Below are 17,429 nucleotides of genomic sequence, written 5' to 3'. Positions count from 1 at the left end.
GGAGGTTGCAGTGAGCAGAAATCACGCCAGTGCACTCCAGCCTGGGTGACAGAGTGAGATCTGTCTGAAAAAAAAAAAAAAAAAAATTCTGGCTTTATAATAATTTTGTAGTAATATTTTTAATTCTGTCATTCAGAAGAATATCTAGGTCCTAGTTTTGCCCTGGGTATTAATCATGACAAAAATTTCAATAACATATTGGATATATATTATCCAGTTTTTCTAAGTTATTTAAGCATTTGCTTCTATAGACCTTCTCTCAAAATTATCATGGTTTTTTAGACGAATGAGGAGCAGGTTGCTGGTGTGGTTAGTGTGATTGAAAACCACACTAACACAATAACTTCTTTGTTCAAAACCCCAAAATACTTCTAGAACAATTATTTCTATGTCAATCAATGAAAAAGTGCTGGCCAAGCACAGCGGCTCACACCTGTAATCTCAGCACTTTGGGAGGCCAAGACAGGTCAGGAGTTCAAGACCAGCCTAGCCAACATGGTGAAACCCTGTCTCTACTGAAAATACAAAAATTAGCCAGGCATGGTGATGGGCACCTGTAATCCCAGCTACTCGGGAGGCTGAGACAGGAGAATCACTTGAACCCAGCAGGTGGAGGTTGCAGCGAGCTGAAATCGCGCCACTGCACTGCAGCCTGGGCAACAACAGAGCGAGACTGCGTCTCAAGGGGGAAAAAAAGTGCCAACACTTTCAAAAGTTGTAAATCTGCATTGCTTAGAATCCTGGGGCAGAGGACTTTAGGAAGTCACATATAACCATTAACTCTTTTTGTTACCAGCTTCTTCATATTTTTGCCATGGCTAGCAAGTTTTTTTTGTTTTGTTTTGTTTTGTTTTAGGTAGGGATAGAAAGAATAGAGGATGGTAGAATAGAAGGGATCATTGCTATTTCCCTTTGCTGAGGAAATGTTTATAAATATCGCTCTAGAAGTAACAGGAACTTAGGATCATGGAGACCTACTTTCAAAATGAAAAAAAAAAAAAAAAAAAAAAAAGGATCCCCTGCTCTAAAAAGGCATTGGGCCAGAAATGAATGGGGCCTGTTCTTCTAAGTCCAGGCTGTAGGGAAATCCCATGTACATAAGCCAGTCCAAAGAAGCAGGACTTCTTCCAGGGAGATGGTCTGCCTCTCCAGCCATTGTCAAGGCCAGGCCTGGCCCTAAGGCCCCATCTCCAGGCTGTGACTCACCTCCCCCCCATGATCTGCTCAGTCCAAGCTCATCAGGAACAGAACTCTTTCCACACCTACATTTTTTTAAAGGTAACTTAAGATTTACTGTATCTATAAATTCAATTTACTAGACTTTTAATGTTTCCCAGTTTTATTGAGGCATAATTATTACACAGAACACTGCACATAATTAATGTGCACAATATGGTGTTTGGACATACCTATACAGTTGTGTTGCCATCTCCACAATCAAGATAATAAACATATCCATCATCTCCAAAGGTTCCTCGTGGTTCTTTGTTTTTGTTTATTTTTTGCTTTTGTGGTAAGAACAGTTAACATGAGTTCTGCCCTCTTAACACATTTTTAAGTACTGAATGCCTTATTGTTAACTATAGGCACTACATGGTACAGAAAATCTCTGGAACTTGCTCATCTTATATCATTGTAACTTTACAACTCCCTATCGCCCCTCCCCCATCCCCTGGTAACCACAATTCCGTCGTGTACTTCTCTATGTTCAGCTACTTTAGATGCCTCATATAAGAATAATCATGCAGAGTTTGTCCTTCTGAGACTGACTTATTTCACTTAGCACAAGTGTCTTCCAGGTCCATCCATGTTGTCGCAAATGGTAGCATTTTTTTCTTTTTAAAGGCTGAATAATATTCCATTGTATTGTCATACCAACTTTGGATGGCTCTACTTATCTTGCTAGATGGTCTTCTTCTTTGAATCTCAGGGCATGAGACTAAGTCCTTAGTGACTGAGCTGGGAAGTTATTTTGTGTACGTCATAATTACCATTCTGTGATGAGCCGTGTGTCCCAAAGCAGGACACATGTCCTTCAATTAATTCTTCCCCAAAGAGTAAGTTGCTAGCCTTCCTAGGGTAGCTTTTTTATGGTTTGTGGGGCAATCTTTGGAATTTAAACCTGATCCTGAGCCTCCCAAAGAACATCCTCTACAGTAGCCTGATGACTCTTTTGTGAATGGAGTCACTGGGGCACTCCTGGGATGATCCAAAATTTCTCAAGGAAGAGATGTAGATTAGTGTCTTGTAACAGACTATTGATGACCCCGAATGTTGTTAATTCTTTGGAAAATAAACACCTCATAGTTTCCATAGTCATGAAGCTGGTAAAGTAATTTCAGCCTAATAAGTAGAAACACATAGAAATTCTGGGATTTGTTTTTTAAAACTCTAAATTCTATGGTGAAATTCTCTGTAGAGAGCTTCTCTATAGTCTCTGTAGGGATAAATGGAAACAAAAAAGCCACTGAGCTTAATTGTCAGGAAGAGCTGAATTGCAGGAGACTTTGAATTTGCTATTCACCTTATAAGGCTTACCTGCCAGTTGGCTTTATGAGAATATGCTATTTGCAGCTATGTCTTTCAGCTTCTGAAAAACTTGCGCACCAAATAGTTTTTGAACAGTTGACGGCGAACTTCTTGTTTGTACAAGTGACTAATTGCCTCCATTTTCCAATCTCTGAAATGGGGATAATGATGAAACCACACTTGTAAAATCCTTTTGATTTCTGTAGATGAAAGGACCTATGTAAGTATAAAGTATTGTTATTAAAATAATAGAATCTCTAATTAAAAGGAATAGGCTATTTAGAGTTCCTTGTAAATTCACTAATCAGTGGTCTTTAAGCTTATTTAGTCTAATGGCTTTCTGAGGTTGAGCTGATGCAGTTCATGTAGGAATGTGTGGTGTTTAGATGATCTCACTCTTTTTCCATTTTTATCCTAGTCCTTTGTAAGCACGAGACTTTGACTCTTTAAATTTAATTTTCACTGAAGGACATACTCAATGGTCGATAGATTGATATTATCTAGGAATCACTTTTTTTCCTCTCTCTCTGTTTCCCAGTAAGATAACACAGTTCTTTCTAAAATGCTTCTCTTCTTATATTTTTTGCATTGGTAGATTAAGAAGAAAAAACTAACTCATGTTAAATTGATGGAAGATGCTACTAGGAAAACTAAATTAAGGAAATAAACATTTTGTCTGCTAGGCTTTCATGTTGTTACAGTTTTCAGTCATCTCCAGCGTTTCAACAAATTCTTCAGTTCAGGTCTATACATTTAGAAATGAAAGGGACCCAACTGCAGAGCTTTGGAATAATTTCTCTGAGACATCTTGGAAAAGGAATTTTTTAATTGAATAAATTTCTGGGTCATAAATAAGCTCCAAAACAGACACAAGCTTTCTTATTTCTCCCCCCCACTCCCATTCTTTTCACAGGTGTTGAAAGCTTTCTTATTAGAACTTATACATTGCCTTTTGGAGGCAACTCTGGTTACATTAAAGTTTCTTGTTCACTGTAGTTGTGAAGCATCTCTGATATTCTGAATCAGGATTAATCATTTTGTCATTTGTCATTCAATGGAGCTTGATTTATTCCTCTGTTTTCACTTTTCCCACAGTTTGACTTGTGTTGAAATGTCATTGTGTACTTGTCCTTCATTTCCACTAGACTAAGGTATTATGCCTCATTTATACAGATGCTCCCTGACTTATGATGGGGTTACATCCCAATAATCCATCATAAATTGAAAATACTGTTAAGTCAAAAATGCATTTAATACACCTAACCTATGAACATCATAGCTTAGCATAACCTACCTTAAATGCACTCAGAACACTCACATTAGCCTACAGTTGGGACAAAGCATCTCACACAAGCCCTATTTTATAATAAGGTGTTGAATATCTCATGTAATTTATTAAATACTGTACTGAAGGTGAAAACCAAAATACTTATATGGATATTCGAAGTAGAGTTTCTACTGAATGCATATTGATTTTGCACCATCCTAAAGTTGAAAAATTTTAAGTTGAACCATCATAAGTCAGAGGCCATCTGTATTTGTATTCACTAGTGTCTGATCCCTTTTATTTAATTATTCATTGATTCTTTCACCACCCATCCACCCAACATTTATTTAGCATCAACTAGGCCCTTCAGATACAGAGAGGGGGGAAAACTGACATGATTCTTAAGATGTGCACAGTATAGTGATATGTAAGACAGATATGAAGACAAACAATTGCTATACTGTTTGATAAGTTGTCTCTATAATACTAGTAATAATAACACTTAATATAGAACTTACAGCAGGGTGCGGTGGCTTCACGCCTGTAATCCCAGCACTTTGGGAGGCCAAGGCAGGCAGATCACCGGAGGTCAGGAGTTCAAGATCAGCCTGGCCAACATGGTGAAACCCCGTCTCTACTAAAAATACAAAAATTGGCCAGGCATGGTGGCGTGCACCTGTAATCCCAGCTACTAGGGAGGCTGAGGCAGGAGAATCGCTTGAACCTGGGAGGCAGGGGTTGCAGTGAGCTGAGATTGCATCACTGCACTCCAGCCTGGGCGACAGAGTGAGACTGTCTTGACAAAAAAAAAAAAAAGGTGTGTGTATATATATATGTGTATATATGTGTATATATGTATATATGTGTATATATGTATATATGTATATACATGTGTGTATATATGTATATATATATGTGTGTATATATATGTATATATGTATATATTTAACTCACTGTATACCAGATGTAGTTCTATGTGCTCCACATTAATGTGCTTGTTTTTATAACCTAAAAGCTATGGTAGCATAAAGGAAGACATGTTGATTGTTGTATTTTTTAATAGACTTTAGAGCAGTTTTAGGTTCACAGCAAAACTGAGTCAAAAGTACAGAGATTTGCCAACCCCCTGTCCCCACACATTCACGTCTCCCTCGCTGTCAGTACATGTTTAGTGTTGGCTACCTTTTAGATAGTAGGTGTTCCATAAATTATTTGTTAAATAAATACATGAGAGAGCCAATTATTTTGTTTCTGCCAACTACAAAGAATCGTGGCAAAGAAAGTAGAGTAGTCTTCAAATTCATGGCATAAGTTATGAATTACTCAATTTCAACAATCAGACCCCCAATTCAAAAACAAGTGTTATGTCTTTAAATATAAGAATGTATTAAATTATTATTATAAATTTTAGGTGTGTTATTAATATTTTTAAATATTGAGACTTTATTATTTTAGATCAGTTTTGGGTTCACATCGAAATTGGGGAGAAAGTACAAAAAATTCCCATCTACCTTCTCCCCCACACTCTGCAATCTTCCACTAGCAACATCCGCAAGCCAGGGTTACAATCAATGAACCTCTACCGACATTATTATCATCCAAATTTCTCAGCATTACAAAGCAAGGAATTACTCTTCTACTGTAGAGAGGTGACTAGACATTTACCTCCAATCAGCTATAGATAGGCAGCTGGAAATTTGACTGAATTTGAATCTGGGTAGCTACTCTTTTTTAGACACAGCATTTTGTTCACTCGGTTCTCAAAACAATGTTCCACTCCTATACTGCCAGAGTAGGTGATATGTTTTAATCAAATCTGTTTTTAATACGTACAGTTTTAGTAAGGTTGCCCCAGGGAAAATAGACTTCAAGGTCCGTGAGACTTTAAGCATCTTGCATAGCATCTGATGAGATAGTAGCCGCTTCATAAATATTTGTTAAATAAATAGTTTGTATTTAATTATCTCCAGGAATCAACATACATTTTAATGTTTAACTTAAACTATTCAAAAACATGATTTTTAGACTTGGGAAGAGTAGAATTTTTCCTTTTTTCAATATTTTAACTTATGTTCTCATAGAGTGCTGTAAAAGAAAAATACAGATAATTGAGCTACATAAAAGGTGGGATATATGATATAAAAAACAAAAAACTCAACCGATTACAATTAGAAAAAATTCTCCCTAGAGATAGTTTTAAGGAAATTTTCTTTAACTATCAAAAAATCCACTATAGAGAAGGAAGCCTGTGCATTTTCTTTACAGAGTGCTGTTAATCATTTTGTTTTCATGCTGTTGGAAAATTTTCCTTTCCTTTAGAGATCCAAATAACCCTCCCTCCCTGTGGTCATAGTACTTTTTACTTACCTCTATTTTGCTACTTGTAGTTTACCAAAATTATTTATAGGGGCTGCTTTTTCTGCAAACCCACAGAACAGGGAGAGAAAACGTATGTGGCATCATCTGCTACATGCTTGATACTTCTGTTATTCACTCAACACACGTTTGTTTTGAACAAGGCTAAGCACAGGCCTAGGCAGTGAGTTCACAGCCTTACAGTTGCCTGGAGCTGAAACAAGTGTAGTGATGTTTACAATCAGTGTAAATAAATGTGAAGAAAGGGGATGTATGAGGTGCAAGGAAGTAACTGACCCAAACCCCGACCTGTGGAATCAAGAATGACCTTAGAGAGCACCAATGTGAAGTTTAAAGGAGAAATGGATCACACAGGTAAAGAGGAATTTAGGGAGACAGTGAGGGAAAAGTGTTCCAGGAAGAAGGAAAAGCAAGCAAATAGGCCTACGGCATGAGGTAGAGGAGGAGGAGTAAGTGAGCTGGTCACCCTTTTTAAATGCTTTACGTAATCCCTTTAATCTTCTGGGAGATAAGCATTATCATCCCCTTTTGTTTCAATCTTGTTCTCTAATGATATTTAAATTTTACCCTCTAACCTAAGGAATGACATGTTGGTCATACCCAAAGCAATAAGTTGGAAGGCTAAGAAGGGAAAAGTCTGGGGCAAGCTACAAGGATGTAAACTTTAGATGCTGATCAGAGAGATGCCCAGAGCTTGATCTTATTAGTCCTGTTCTCCTTCCCTGGGCTTTGAGAAAGCAGGGAGCTTTGTGCAGCTGACAGAAATCCTGTGGTGGTTTGTGCTTCCTGACATCATGGCTACTGATTCACCCTGAGGACTTGACAGCTTCCGTTGATTTTGTCTCAATGCTGTCAACTTTGTGAAATAAGTCAGCTTTTTAAATGTGAGATTTCTTCTAAATTCCTGGAAATCAGTTAATTTATGTATTTATTTTCTTTCTTTCTCTCTCTCTTTCTCTTCCTTTCTTTCTTTCTTTTCTTTCTTTTTGAGACAGAGTCTTGCTCTGTCACCCAGGCTGGAGTACAATGGCATGATCTCGGCTCATTGCAACCTCCACCTCCCGGATTCAAGCCATTCTCCTGCCTCAGCCTCTGCAGTAGCTGGGACTACAGGCATGTACCACCATGCCCTGCTAATTTTTGTATTTTTAGTAGAGACGAGGTTTCACCATGTTGGCCGGTCTGGTCTCCAACTCCAGACCTCAAGTGATCTGCCCGCTTCGGCCTCCCAAATTGCTGGGATTACAGGCGTGAGCCACCGGGCCAAACCATGTATTTATTTTGGTTTCATCTTTAGCTTGCTGTGTATTTTCTTCCTTCTCTAAATCAGTGAACTGTTCTGTGTCATCCCTTTTTGTGGGCGTGGAGCGGGCGCAGGAGGAGATACCCCTGTGATCCTGGGAGGAAGGAATGTGTGCATGAGTCTGCTAGCGCTGCTATAACAACATCCCACAGACTAGGCAGCTTAAACACTGAAATTCACCCTCCCACAGTTCTGGAGGCTGGATGGCTGAGATCAGGGAGTTGGTTTCCTCTGAGGGCTCTCTCCTTGGCTTGCAGATGGCTATCTTCTCCCTGTGTCTTCATGTGGTCTTCCTTCCAAAACTGTGTCCAAATTTCCCTTCTTTTGAGGACACCAGTCGTATTGGATTAGGGCCTACTCTAATTACCTCATTTACCCTTAGTTACCTCTTTAAAGACACTATCTCCAAATATAGTCACATACGAGGTATACTGGGGCTAGGACTTGGGGGACACGGTTTAGCTCATTGCAGTATACAATGTATTTCATGTCCTGTTTCTTTGCTGGGAATGTGTCTAGGAAACTCTCTAGTGCTTAGTCCACTTGAAGATAGAAACATTTAAGAGGAGACCATAGGAGGAAAATTGACTTTCTTTGCCTTTGTGTAAGCACCTTCATCTTCTTTTCCATTCAAATTTCAGAGTACAAATTCAGAAATTTCTTCCAAACGACATAAACCCACTTCCTTTCCATCTTTCTGTTTTGTGAACTAGGAAACTTTGCCGGCTATAATTGTGGAGACTGCAAGTTTGGCTGGACCGGTCCCAACTGCGAGCGGAAGAAACCACCAGTGATTCGGCAGAACATCCATTCCTTGAGTCCTCAGGAGAGAGAGCAGTTCTTGGGTGCCTTAGATCTCGCGAAGAAGAGTGTACACCCCGACTACGTGATCACCACACAACACTGGCTGGGCCTGCTTGGGCCCAATGGAACCCAGCCGCAGTTTGCCAACTGCAGTGTTTATGATTTTTTTGTGTGGCTCCATTATTATTCTGTTAGAGATACATTATTAGGTGGGTTTTTTCCTTGGCTGAAGGTATATTATTACAGGTTTGTGACTGGGTTGAGGGTATGGCAGTGGGAAGTAATTTCATGCAAGTTAATTAAGAGAGCAACCTCAAGGCAGCCTGAGGTTTATGAAAGTCGTAGAATTATCAAATACTGCCTGGAATTAGAAAGAAGCAGTTTCTTCCTGCACATTGGCCGCAGACACTTTAAATGTTCTCTCTCCTCTACTGTATGTTCTTGGTTCAAAGTGTAAACTCTTCTCTGTGAAGCTGTTAATCATCAAAGGTGTGAGTTGGTGAGGTGGAGGCAAATTCCTTTTGATTTCAGAAGAAAATATTTGTGAATCTGGCCATGGAAGCCCTCTCTGACCTTTTCTCCAAATTAGAGGAATTAACTGAACATGTGCTAAGGCACATGAAGCTTCTTTGTGCAGAATTAGAGTGCTCATGTTGGGAGTGGGCATCTTGTTAAACTCACATGATAGATCAACTTTGGATGAATTTTAGACAGTCCATCACATGATAGACTTTCAGATAATCATTTATGGTACTCCTGCATGGTCCGGAATCCCCAGGTTTGTTGGAGCTTTATTGTCAAGGAAAAGTACAAGCTTAGCCACAGCAATGTAGAGTTTCTGCTGCTTAGCTCTTTGCAACACAGTCATGCTGGATGCTTGAGAAATTGGTGACCTGCCCTTCCAAGTCTTAAAAATTGGGGTCTGGGTAGGACTTGGAATGAGGGGGTTGTCTGTTACAAACTTCATGGATCAAGTAGGTTCAGCTTCGACCTTATTTTTCAGTCAAAGGAAAGCCATAGACACCAATGTATTCCAGGAGTGCTTGACTCCATCCTAGATTCTTCTCATAGCAGTCCTTGAATGCATGGCTGTATATGCACCTGTCCCCATTTTTGGGCTCCTTCATTGGGGTCAGGATGAATGAAGACATCAAGTTCACTTTGAAGAGCAAGATTCTGATTTAGACAGGTTCATCCTTCTGCTCATCACTTGTTCCCCTTCACTTGATACCCTCTTGTTGTTGGATTCTGAGAATTTGAAACCTTGCTCTGGATTGAACATGAAAAAGGGCTGTGTAGCCAACATCAGGGACAGCAGTGCTTTTCTCAGTGTGAGTCTTTTAAAACTTGCCTTACTGGTAAGCACCTGTCTTTCTTTATCGATAGATAAGGAGACTCTTTTGGCTATAAACCTTTATAGTTTTCCTGTTATCACTCTGAGGAATTATTGCTTTATGAGAGGGTAGTCTCTCAAGAGGAAAAGAAAGTCATAGTTTCTGGTCATAGCTACAAATTAAATTTATATTCATGTCTGTTCAGCTCTCCGAAGTTGTTATAGGTATTTTGAACAAGAACTAAAGTTAGCTAAAGTTTCCACATAACCATCAAAGCTGTTATGAAAAAGGGAAGAAGGATGGACCAGGCAGTAAGGAGGTCATTAAATCATCCAGAGCTTTTCACTAAAATTGGCAGTTCCAGTGTCCAGCCTAAATGGCTAGAATGTATTTTTCTCTCTTCTGGTCTCAGTGACCATGCTTGTCAGCTAGTAGTTATAACAGATTGATGGGTGAGGCAAAATACGTGAAAGTTCTTTTTGGTTACATAAATACTGCATTAAGACTAAGTGCAGTAATATTATTATTAATTTATCCCTCCCTTTTAAATTTATATCTTTGTGAAGCATAGGTTAGCAAATGCCTTTAAAAAATATATTTCATTTAGGTCTTAATGATCTATTCTTTTGGATAGTCTATTTCACCTGAATGGATTGTTGCTTACAAATTAAATATGTATCAGGGGCTCCCAATGCTGAAAGTCACCTGAATTTCCTGGATCTCTGCTAGAAATCAACCTTTTAAGAGATAAAGGAGGGTTTATCCTAAAAGTACTAGTTACTTCTGAAATTCATGTCATTACTATTGCTTTTGGAGAGATAAATAACAACAAACTTTTTTTTCTTACTACTATAAAACATCATGGACTTATTGGCTCTATAGATACAGCCCAGGTAAGGTTTAACATTTTAAAAATTCTATTCTGTCATTTCTAATATGCTTCCCAATTGTTTCAGGACCAGGACGCCCCTACAAGGCCATAGATTTCTCACATCAAGGACCTGCGTTTGTTACCTGGCACCGGTACCATTTGTTGTGTCTGGAAAGAGATCTCCAGGTAGGTCAAAACTATGCATTTAGTTCTTTTAATTTTTTAAAAAATTTATTGTATATATTTAAGGCATACAATGTGAGTTTTGATATACTTATCTCGATATTCATACAAGATAAGATAAGTGATTAGTGCACTAAAGCAAGTTAACACACTCAGCATCACATAGAGATATCTCTTTTTGTGTGTGTGTGGTAAGAGTACCTAAGGTCTACTCTCTTGGCAAATCACCAGTACACAATACAACGTTAACTATAGTCTCAGACCTTTAGACTTATTTATCCTACATAACTGCAACTTTGCACCTTTCAGCCTACGTCTTCCCATTTCTCCCAGTCCCTTGTAACTACTATGTAACTCTCTATGTATTCATTCTTTTTCTTTTTTCTTCTTTTCTTTAGATTCCACATATAAGTGAGATAGTGCAGTGTTTTTATTTCTGTATCTGGCTTATTTCAGTTGGCACAATGTCTTCTAGATTCATTCACATTGTTGAAAATGGCAGGGTCTCCTTTTTAAAGGCTGAATAATATTCCACTGTACACAGTGTATATATATATATATATATATATATATATATATAAAATATACACACACTGATTTATGTCACAGTTTCTTCATTCATTTATCCATCCGGTACTCTTTGTCTTGGTAGACATTTGGTTCAGATACATATCAGTCTTTGCCTTATATGCTTTCTTGTTGTATCTGATGGCATGGATTAAATGACTAGGCCTGCCCTTTGCTTTTAGCGACTCATTGGCAATGAGTCTTTTGCTTTGCCCTACTGGAACTTTGCCACTGGGAGGAACGAGTGTGATGTGTGTACAGACCAGCTGTTTGGGGCAGCAAGACCAGACGATCCAACTCTGATTAGTCGGAACTCAAGATTCTCCAGCTGGGAAACTGTCTGTGATAGGTAATGGCTCCTGTACCTGCAGTGGTATCCAGAGGGAGTCTTTTCTGATGTCTGAGACATGGAGGAGAAGTCACTTCATAGTTCTGTTTCTTATGCATGTGGTGTCCTATTTACATGTTTCTAAAAACAGTTTTCCTGTGGGAGGTGGGATTTCAAAAATTCAAAGCTCTTTAATTAAAAAAATAAATATATCAAAAACACATTTGTGAATTGATTATGCTTGGCCATCATTTTGAGATCAGGTTAGTTTTATCAGGTTAGTGCAAATGTAATTACGGTTTTTGCCTTTAAAAGTAATAGCAGAAACCACAATTTCTTTTGCACCAACCTAATCAAATTAAGAGTAGTTCTTGCATTCAATCAACATTTGCTAAGCACCAATCATATCCCATGTGATGTAGTACTGCCGGGAATACAAAGATGAATGAAATAAAACCTCCCTTTTGGATATTACCTTGTATTAACGAGATAGATTTCTTGTAAGTAAATTACAATCGAGTGTGAGAAGTACTGTAATAGATGTATACACAAAGACAAGAAGAGAGTCTGGGCAAGTCCCCAAGAGGCGGAGATGATGGCTCTGAGAAGGGAAGGGGCACAGACCTTAGGTGTAGAGAAGGGTGAGGGGAGTGTGGGAGGGCAGTGGGTGAGTCCTTGGTGGAGGGAACATCATGTGTGAAGTTAGATAATTCTCTGGAAACAGCCTGGTATGGCTGGGTCACAGGATGCTGGTGAGTTGAGGAGGACAGGGGCTTGGGGCCAGCTGGGGAAGGATGATCTGTGACATACTAAAGACTATATACACAGATCAGTGGCCTGGCCTGCAGCCCATGAAGAGTTCTGTCCTCAAAGACTCCTTGAATTTGCTTCTCTGTCCTGGAACACATTTCAGCAAAAAATTTCCCAAGAGGCTCCTCACCTCACCTTCCTTTATTCATTTTTTTTTCCTCCAAAATCTGTCTTTTTTTTTTTTTTTTTTTGAGATGGACTCTCACTCTGTCACCAGGCTGGAGTGCAGTGACGTGATCTTGGCTCACTGCAACCTCTGACTCCCCGGTTCAAGCAATTCTCCTGCCTCAGCCTCCTGAGTAGCCGGGATTACAGGCATACGCCACCACGCCCAGCTAATTTTTGTATTTTTAGTAGAGACAGGGTTTCACCATGTTTGCCAGGATGGTCTTGATCTCCTGACCTCATGTAATCTGCCTGCCTCAGCCTCCCAAAGTGCTGAGATTACAGGTGTGAGCCACCTCACCCAGCCTCAAAATCCCCATGTTTTTAACCCCACTGCTCTGTCTTTCCTCCCAGGTCCTTATACTGCTCCAGGGCACAGAGCTCTGGCTCCCCCAGCCCCCAGCCTTCACTGCCAACACCCTGAGCCTGTGTAGGTTTGCATTTTGAGGGGCCCATGCCCAGCTAGCAGGGACTTTGTCTTCCACATCCTATGCATTTCCTACAGTGCTCAGAACAGTGCTCCACGAGTAGGGACATCATCAGTGCCTTTTCTGTGACTGAGCTTAATTCCATCAGGCACCATTTCCCACCGTACCTTGGAATAGTAGTGGATGGTATGTGAAAAGAGATTTCTGTCATCAAGTAAATTTAGAGAAGGCTGAGTTTAAAAGGTTTTTAAATTTTTAGAATGTCTTCAAGCTTTCCATAGATAAATGTGATATTCTTTTTCAAGAGGAGCCTAACCCTGGAACTCTTACTTCACCAGACATCCCATTGGAATCCACTTTGGGAAATGCTGCCTGGGAGGCCTTGGAGACCTTTTTCAGCTTAGTGTTTAGGTCCTGGCCTCTCTCATCCCTGTGGATGTGCTGATTATATCCTCACATACTCAGTCCTATCCCTAATTCGTGAAAACCCTCACAATAACATCTTTAAATTTTTATCTCTGCCAGTGAAATAATGGTCTGCACTTTGGGAGACCAAGGCAGGAGGATCACTTGAGGCCAGGACTTCGAGACCAGCCTGGTAACATAGTGAAACCCTGTCTCTACAAAAAGTTAAAAAAGTTAGCCTAGCTGGGCACGGTGGCTCACGCCTGTAATCTCAGCACTTTGGGAGGCCGAGACAGGTGGATCACCTGAGGTCAGGAGTTCGAGACCAGCCTGATCAACATGGTAACCAACCAGCCTGACAGCCCTGTCTCTACTAAAAATACAAAAGTTAGCTGGGCATCGTGGCATGTGCCTGTAGTCCCAGCTACTGAGGAGGCTGAGGTAGGAGAATTTCTTGAACTCAGGAGGTGGAGGTTCAGTGTGCCATTGTACTCCAGCCTGGGCTACAGAGTGAGACTCTGTCTCAAAAAAAAAAAAAAAAAAAGTTAGCCAGTAGTCCCAGCTACTGGGGAGACTGAAGCGGGAGGATTGCTTGAGCCCAGGCGTTCAAGGCTCCAGTCAGCTGTGATCATGCCACTGCACTCTAGCCTGTACAACAGAGTGAGACCCTATCTCTAAATTAAAAAAGAAAAAATAAATAAAAAGAAAGAAATACTATTCTGATGGTGGAATCCAGGCCATAGCAGGCATGTAGGATATAATGTCTTATGGACATGGGACCTTCTCAGCCCATGCTGAGCACGTAACTATTGATACTCCACTACCTTGAAACATTTTCCAACACAGCGTTTCTTCTAATATCTCCCCTTTGTGTACTTTCATCTGCTTTTACTCTGACCTCCTCTGTTTGCCTTTGGTTTGCCTAAAATGCTTTGGTAACTTTACATGTCACTTCTGCCAAAACTGGCTTAGCTCAGCATAATATGAACCACCCTATTCTCCCTTCAGTTACTCGAGATTCAAATGCACACAATAGGAGTCATCTTGCCTTGTAAAGCCTCTCACTGTCTTTCCAACAGAATGGTAATGATTATTCATATTTATGCCCATGTCCATATTTTGTGCATCTACATTTTTGAAACTTCTCGACCCATAATGACTTTCAGGTATAGTACTTTTTTACCACATATTGTTAACTCTGGTAAAGTAATTGTAATACAATTTTACCGTGATTGTGATGCTGATTGGTTTGCTTGGCCCAAATTTATAATACTGTCCACAAGTTAAGACATATCATTTTTTGTTTTGGGGGATTTTTTTTTTTTTCTTGAGACAGGGTCTCATTCTGTCACCAAGGCTGGAGGGCAGTGGCGTGATCTCTACTCACTGCAGCCTCTGTCTCCTGGGTTCAAGCGATTCTCCTGCCTTAGCCTCCTGAGTAGCTGGGACAACAGGCACACACCACCATGCCCAGCTAATTTTTGTATTTTTAGTAGAGTCAGGGCTGTGCCGTAGCTGGTCTCGAACTCCTGGCCTCAAGGGATCCACCTGCCTCAACCTCCCAAAGTGCTGGGATTACAGACATGAGCCACCACGCCCAGCCAACATATATTATTTTAAATCTTATTACAAATCTTAGCTTGGATGACTACAACCACCGGGTCACCTTATGCAATGGAACCTATGAAGGTTTGCTGAGAAGAAATCAAATGGGAAGACACAGCACGAAATTGCCAACCTTAAAAGACATACGAGATTGCCTGTCTCTCCAGAAGTTTGACAATCCTCCCTTCTTCCAGAACTCTACCTTCAGTTTCAGGTGGGTGCTCGGAGCTCTGCTGGACCTGCCTGTACAGTACAGGTTTTCATGCCTGTGATTGTAATGAACTGGAAGGAAACCCAGGTTTTGGGGGTTGTCTACGAAGCTAAGTGATGGAGAGAGGCCTAATAAGAGAAGTTAGCAAGGGATTGGTGTGAGGAAAGTCTTTACCCATCTACTATGACTAACAATGTGGTTTTAATACCTTCTAACTTAGCTGTTCAAAACCATCTTTTGTATTTCTAATTGCAGTACATCAATAGGTCTAGTCTTTGGAACCAGGGTACTTCATTAAATACAGTGTTTTTTCAATGTCCATGCTCTTTCTTTTCCTTTCTTATTTTTAAAAATGTCGATATTAGAAATTTATCAGCCATAGAACTTAATAGTGGGGTCTGAGATCTCAGAGGAGTATTGCAGACTAAATTCAACTCAAATCAACACAGCAATGACATTACAATACTTAACATTTAAATACCAACTATTAATCTTCCACCACAGGTTGGGCATGGTGTTCATGCCTGTAATCCTAGTGCTTTGGGAGGCCAATGTGGGAGGACTGGACCAGGAGTTTGAGTCCAGTCCAGGAGTTTGAGACCACCTGGGCAACAGAGCAAGATCCTGTCTCTACAAAAAAATATAAAAAAGTAGCCAGGTATGGTGGTATATACCTGTAGAGGTGGGCTTAGAATTTAAGCAAATCTCAAAATCACCAAAGAAAAACACATATTTCATGCCCTGCTCCCAGAGTTTCTGATTTAGTAGGTGTGGGCTGTGTCTTAACAATTTGCATTTCTAACCAAATCCCAAATGACGCCAGTTAATGTGGTCTGAGCACTGCATTTTGAGAACAACTCCCCTAACTCAAACATATAGAAAATGCAATCTATTTTAATAGCACTTTTGTCACAATGAAAAACTAATTCATCTTCCTTTTCAAAACAACCTTAAATGTTACCCTTCCCCCACCTTTGACGCTACTCTGAAGGCTGTGTCCAACCTCAGCAGACTCTGAGCCATGCTACACTTAGCACAACCTCTACATTTGAGTTCAGCCTGCCCTGCCCTGGGCCCATACAAATTGTCTACTTTAAACACAGTTAAGACAGAGAGAGAATCCAGTTTTGGAGAAGATCTTTAATATCTACCATCCCCTTTTTGGGCCCATCTTTGTTTAAAATCTTATTTATAAATGTATCTCTCATAATTCTTAAAGTCTTTTTATGGTGGTAGAAAATTTTTTTCTTTTTTCTTTTTTTTAGAGCCAGGGTCTCGCTGTGTCACCTAGGGTAGAGTGCAGTGGCACAATCATGGCTAACTGTAACCTCAAACTCCTGGGCTCAAGTGATCCTCCTACCTTAGCCTCCTGAGTAGCTGGACCTTCAGTCAAGCTGAAGGTCTATTTAGTTGAGAAATTTAAATATCAGATTGTATGTTAAATAAAAAAATTTATTGATCACAGACCATCTGCTGGGCATGGTACTGAACCCTGGCAATAAACATCTGAAGAAAACACAGAGCCTGCTCTCCAAGCGTATGAGAGACAGCTATGAAGGTTGTCATACAGTACACAAAAGAGATATAATTCAGAAATAGCATTGATTAGGAGTTCTCTCCCGTTACAGAGGATTATCATTAAAGTTTGGGGCTAATTCTTGGTCAATTTGCTATGACAGAGCTTCTCATATCCCTACCCAATCTCAAATTAGACAACTATCATCTAGGCTGAAAACAACAAAAGAGAGACCTTTATCAATCTTTGTCTGTTGTCACTGATATACTTGTTTCTCCCAGGAATGCCTTGGAAGGGTTTGATAAAGCAGATGGGACTCTGGATTCTCAAGTGATGAGCCTTCATAATTTGGTTCATTCCTTCCTGAACGGGACAAACGCTTTGCCACATTCAGCCGCCAATGATCCCATTTTTGTGGTATGTTCAAAGGCTCAGAATGCATGAAAATTTTCTAGATGATATGTCACATTTATTTTTTTCCATACAGTTAAGGTTTGATGGTGTTTTATTCTCTGTGTGAACAATGTGATGTGTGCAAATATAAATTAATTTCAATCTATACCATAGGGATGGTTAGGTAGCATTTGAAGGCCCTAATCAGAACCCATGCTTCAGGGATGGCTCACTTTTGGGTGATCTTAGACAAGAGTTTACAATTCCACTGGTGAATTCATAAATTTGCATAATAATAAATGATTTTTCATTGGCTAAATGAGTGTTGTTGAGG

At 39.9% G+C, this 17,429-nt stretch overlaps 1 protein-coding gene across 2 annotated transcripts in view; it reads left to right on the top strand.

The window, feature by feature from the left end:
* Positions 1-17,429, top strand: part of DCT (dopachrome tautomerase) — a 50,187-nt gene that overhangs the window by 5,132 nt on the left and 27,626 nt on the right. Inside the window, exons 2-6 of one of the 2 annotated variants that reach the window (XM_054446199.2) lie at positions 8,189-8,488; positions 10,570-10,670; positions 11,417-11,583; positions 15,010-15,189; positions 16,984-17,119. In XM_054446199.2, the coding sequence (XP_054302174.1) occupies positions 8,189-8,488; positions 10,570-10,670; positions 11,417-11,583; positions 15,010-15,189; positions 16,984-17,119 (884 nt within the window). The remainder of the gene's footprint in view (positions 1-8,188; positions 8,489-10,569; positions 10,671-11,416; positions 11,584-15,009; positions 15,190-16,983; positions 17,120-17,429) is intronic. The other variant, XM_054446200.2, reaches the window with a different exon arrangement.

Source organism: Pongo pygmaeus, chromosome 14, assembly GCF_028885625.2.
Source record: "Pongo pygmaeus isolate AG05252 chromosome 14, NHGRI_mPonPyg2-v2.0_pri, whole genome shotgun sequence".
NCBI classification, from domain to species: Eukaryota; Metazoa; Chordata; class Mammalia; order Primates; family Hominidae; genus Pongo; species Pongo pygmaeus.
This window is presented reverse-complemented; position numbering and strand designations above follow the sequence as displayed.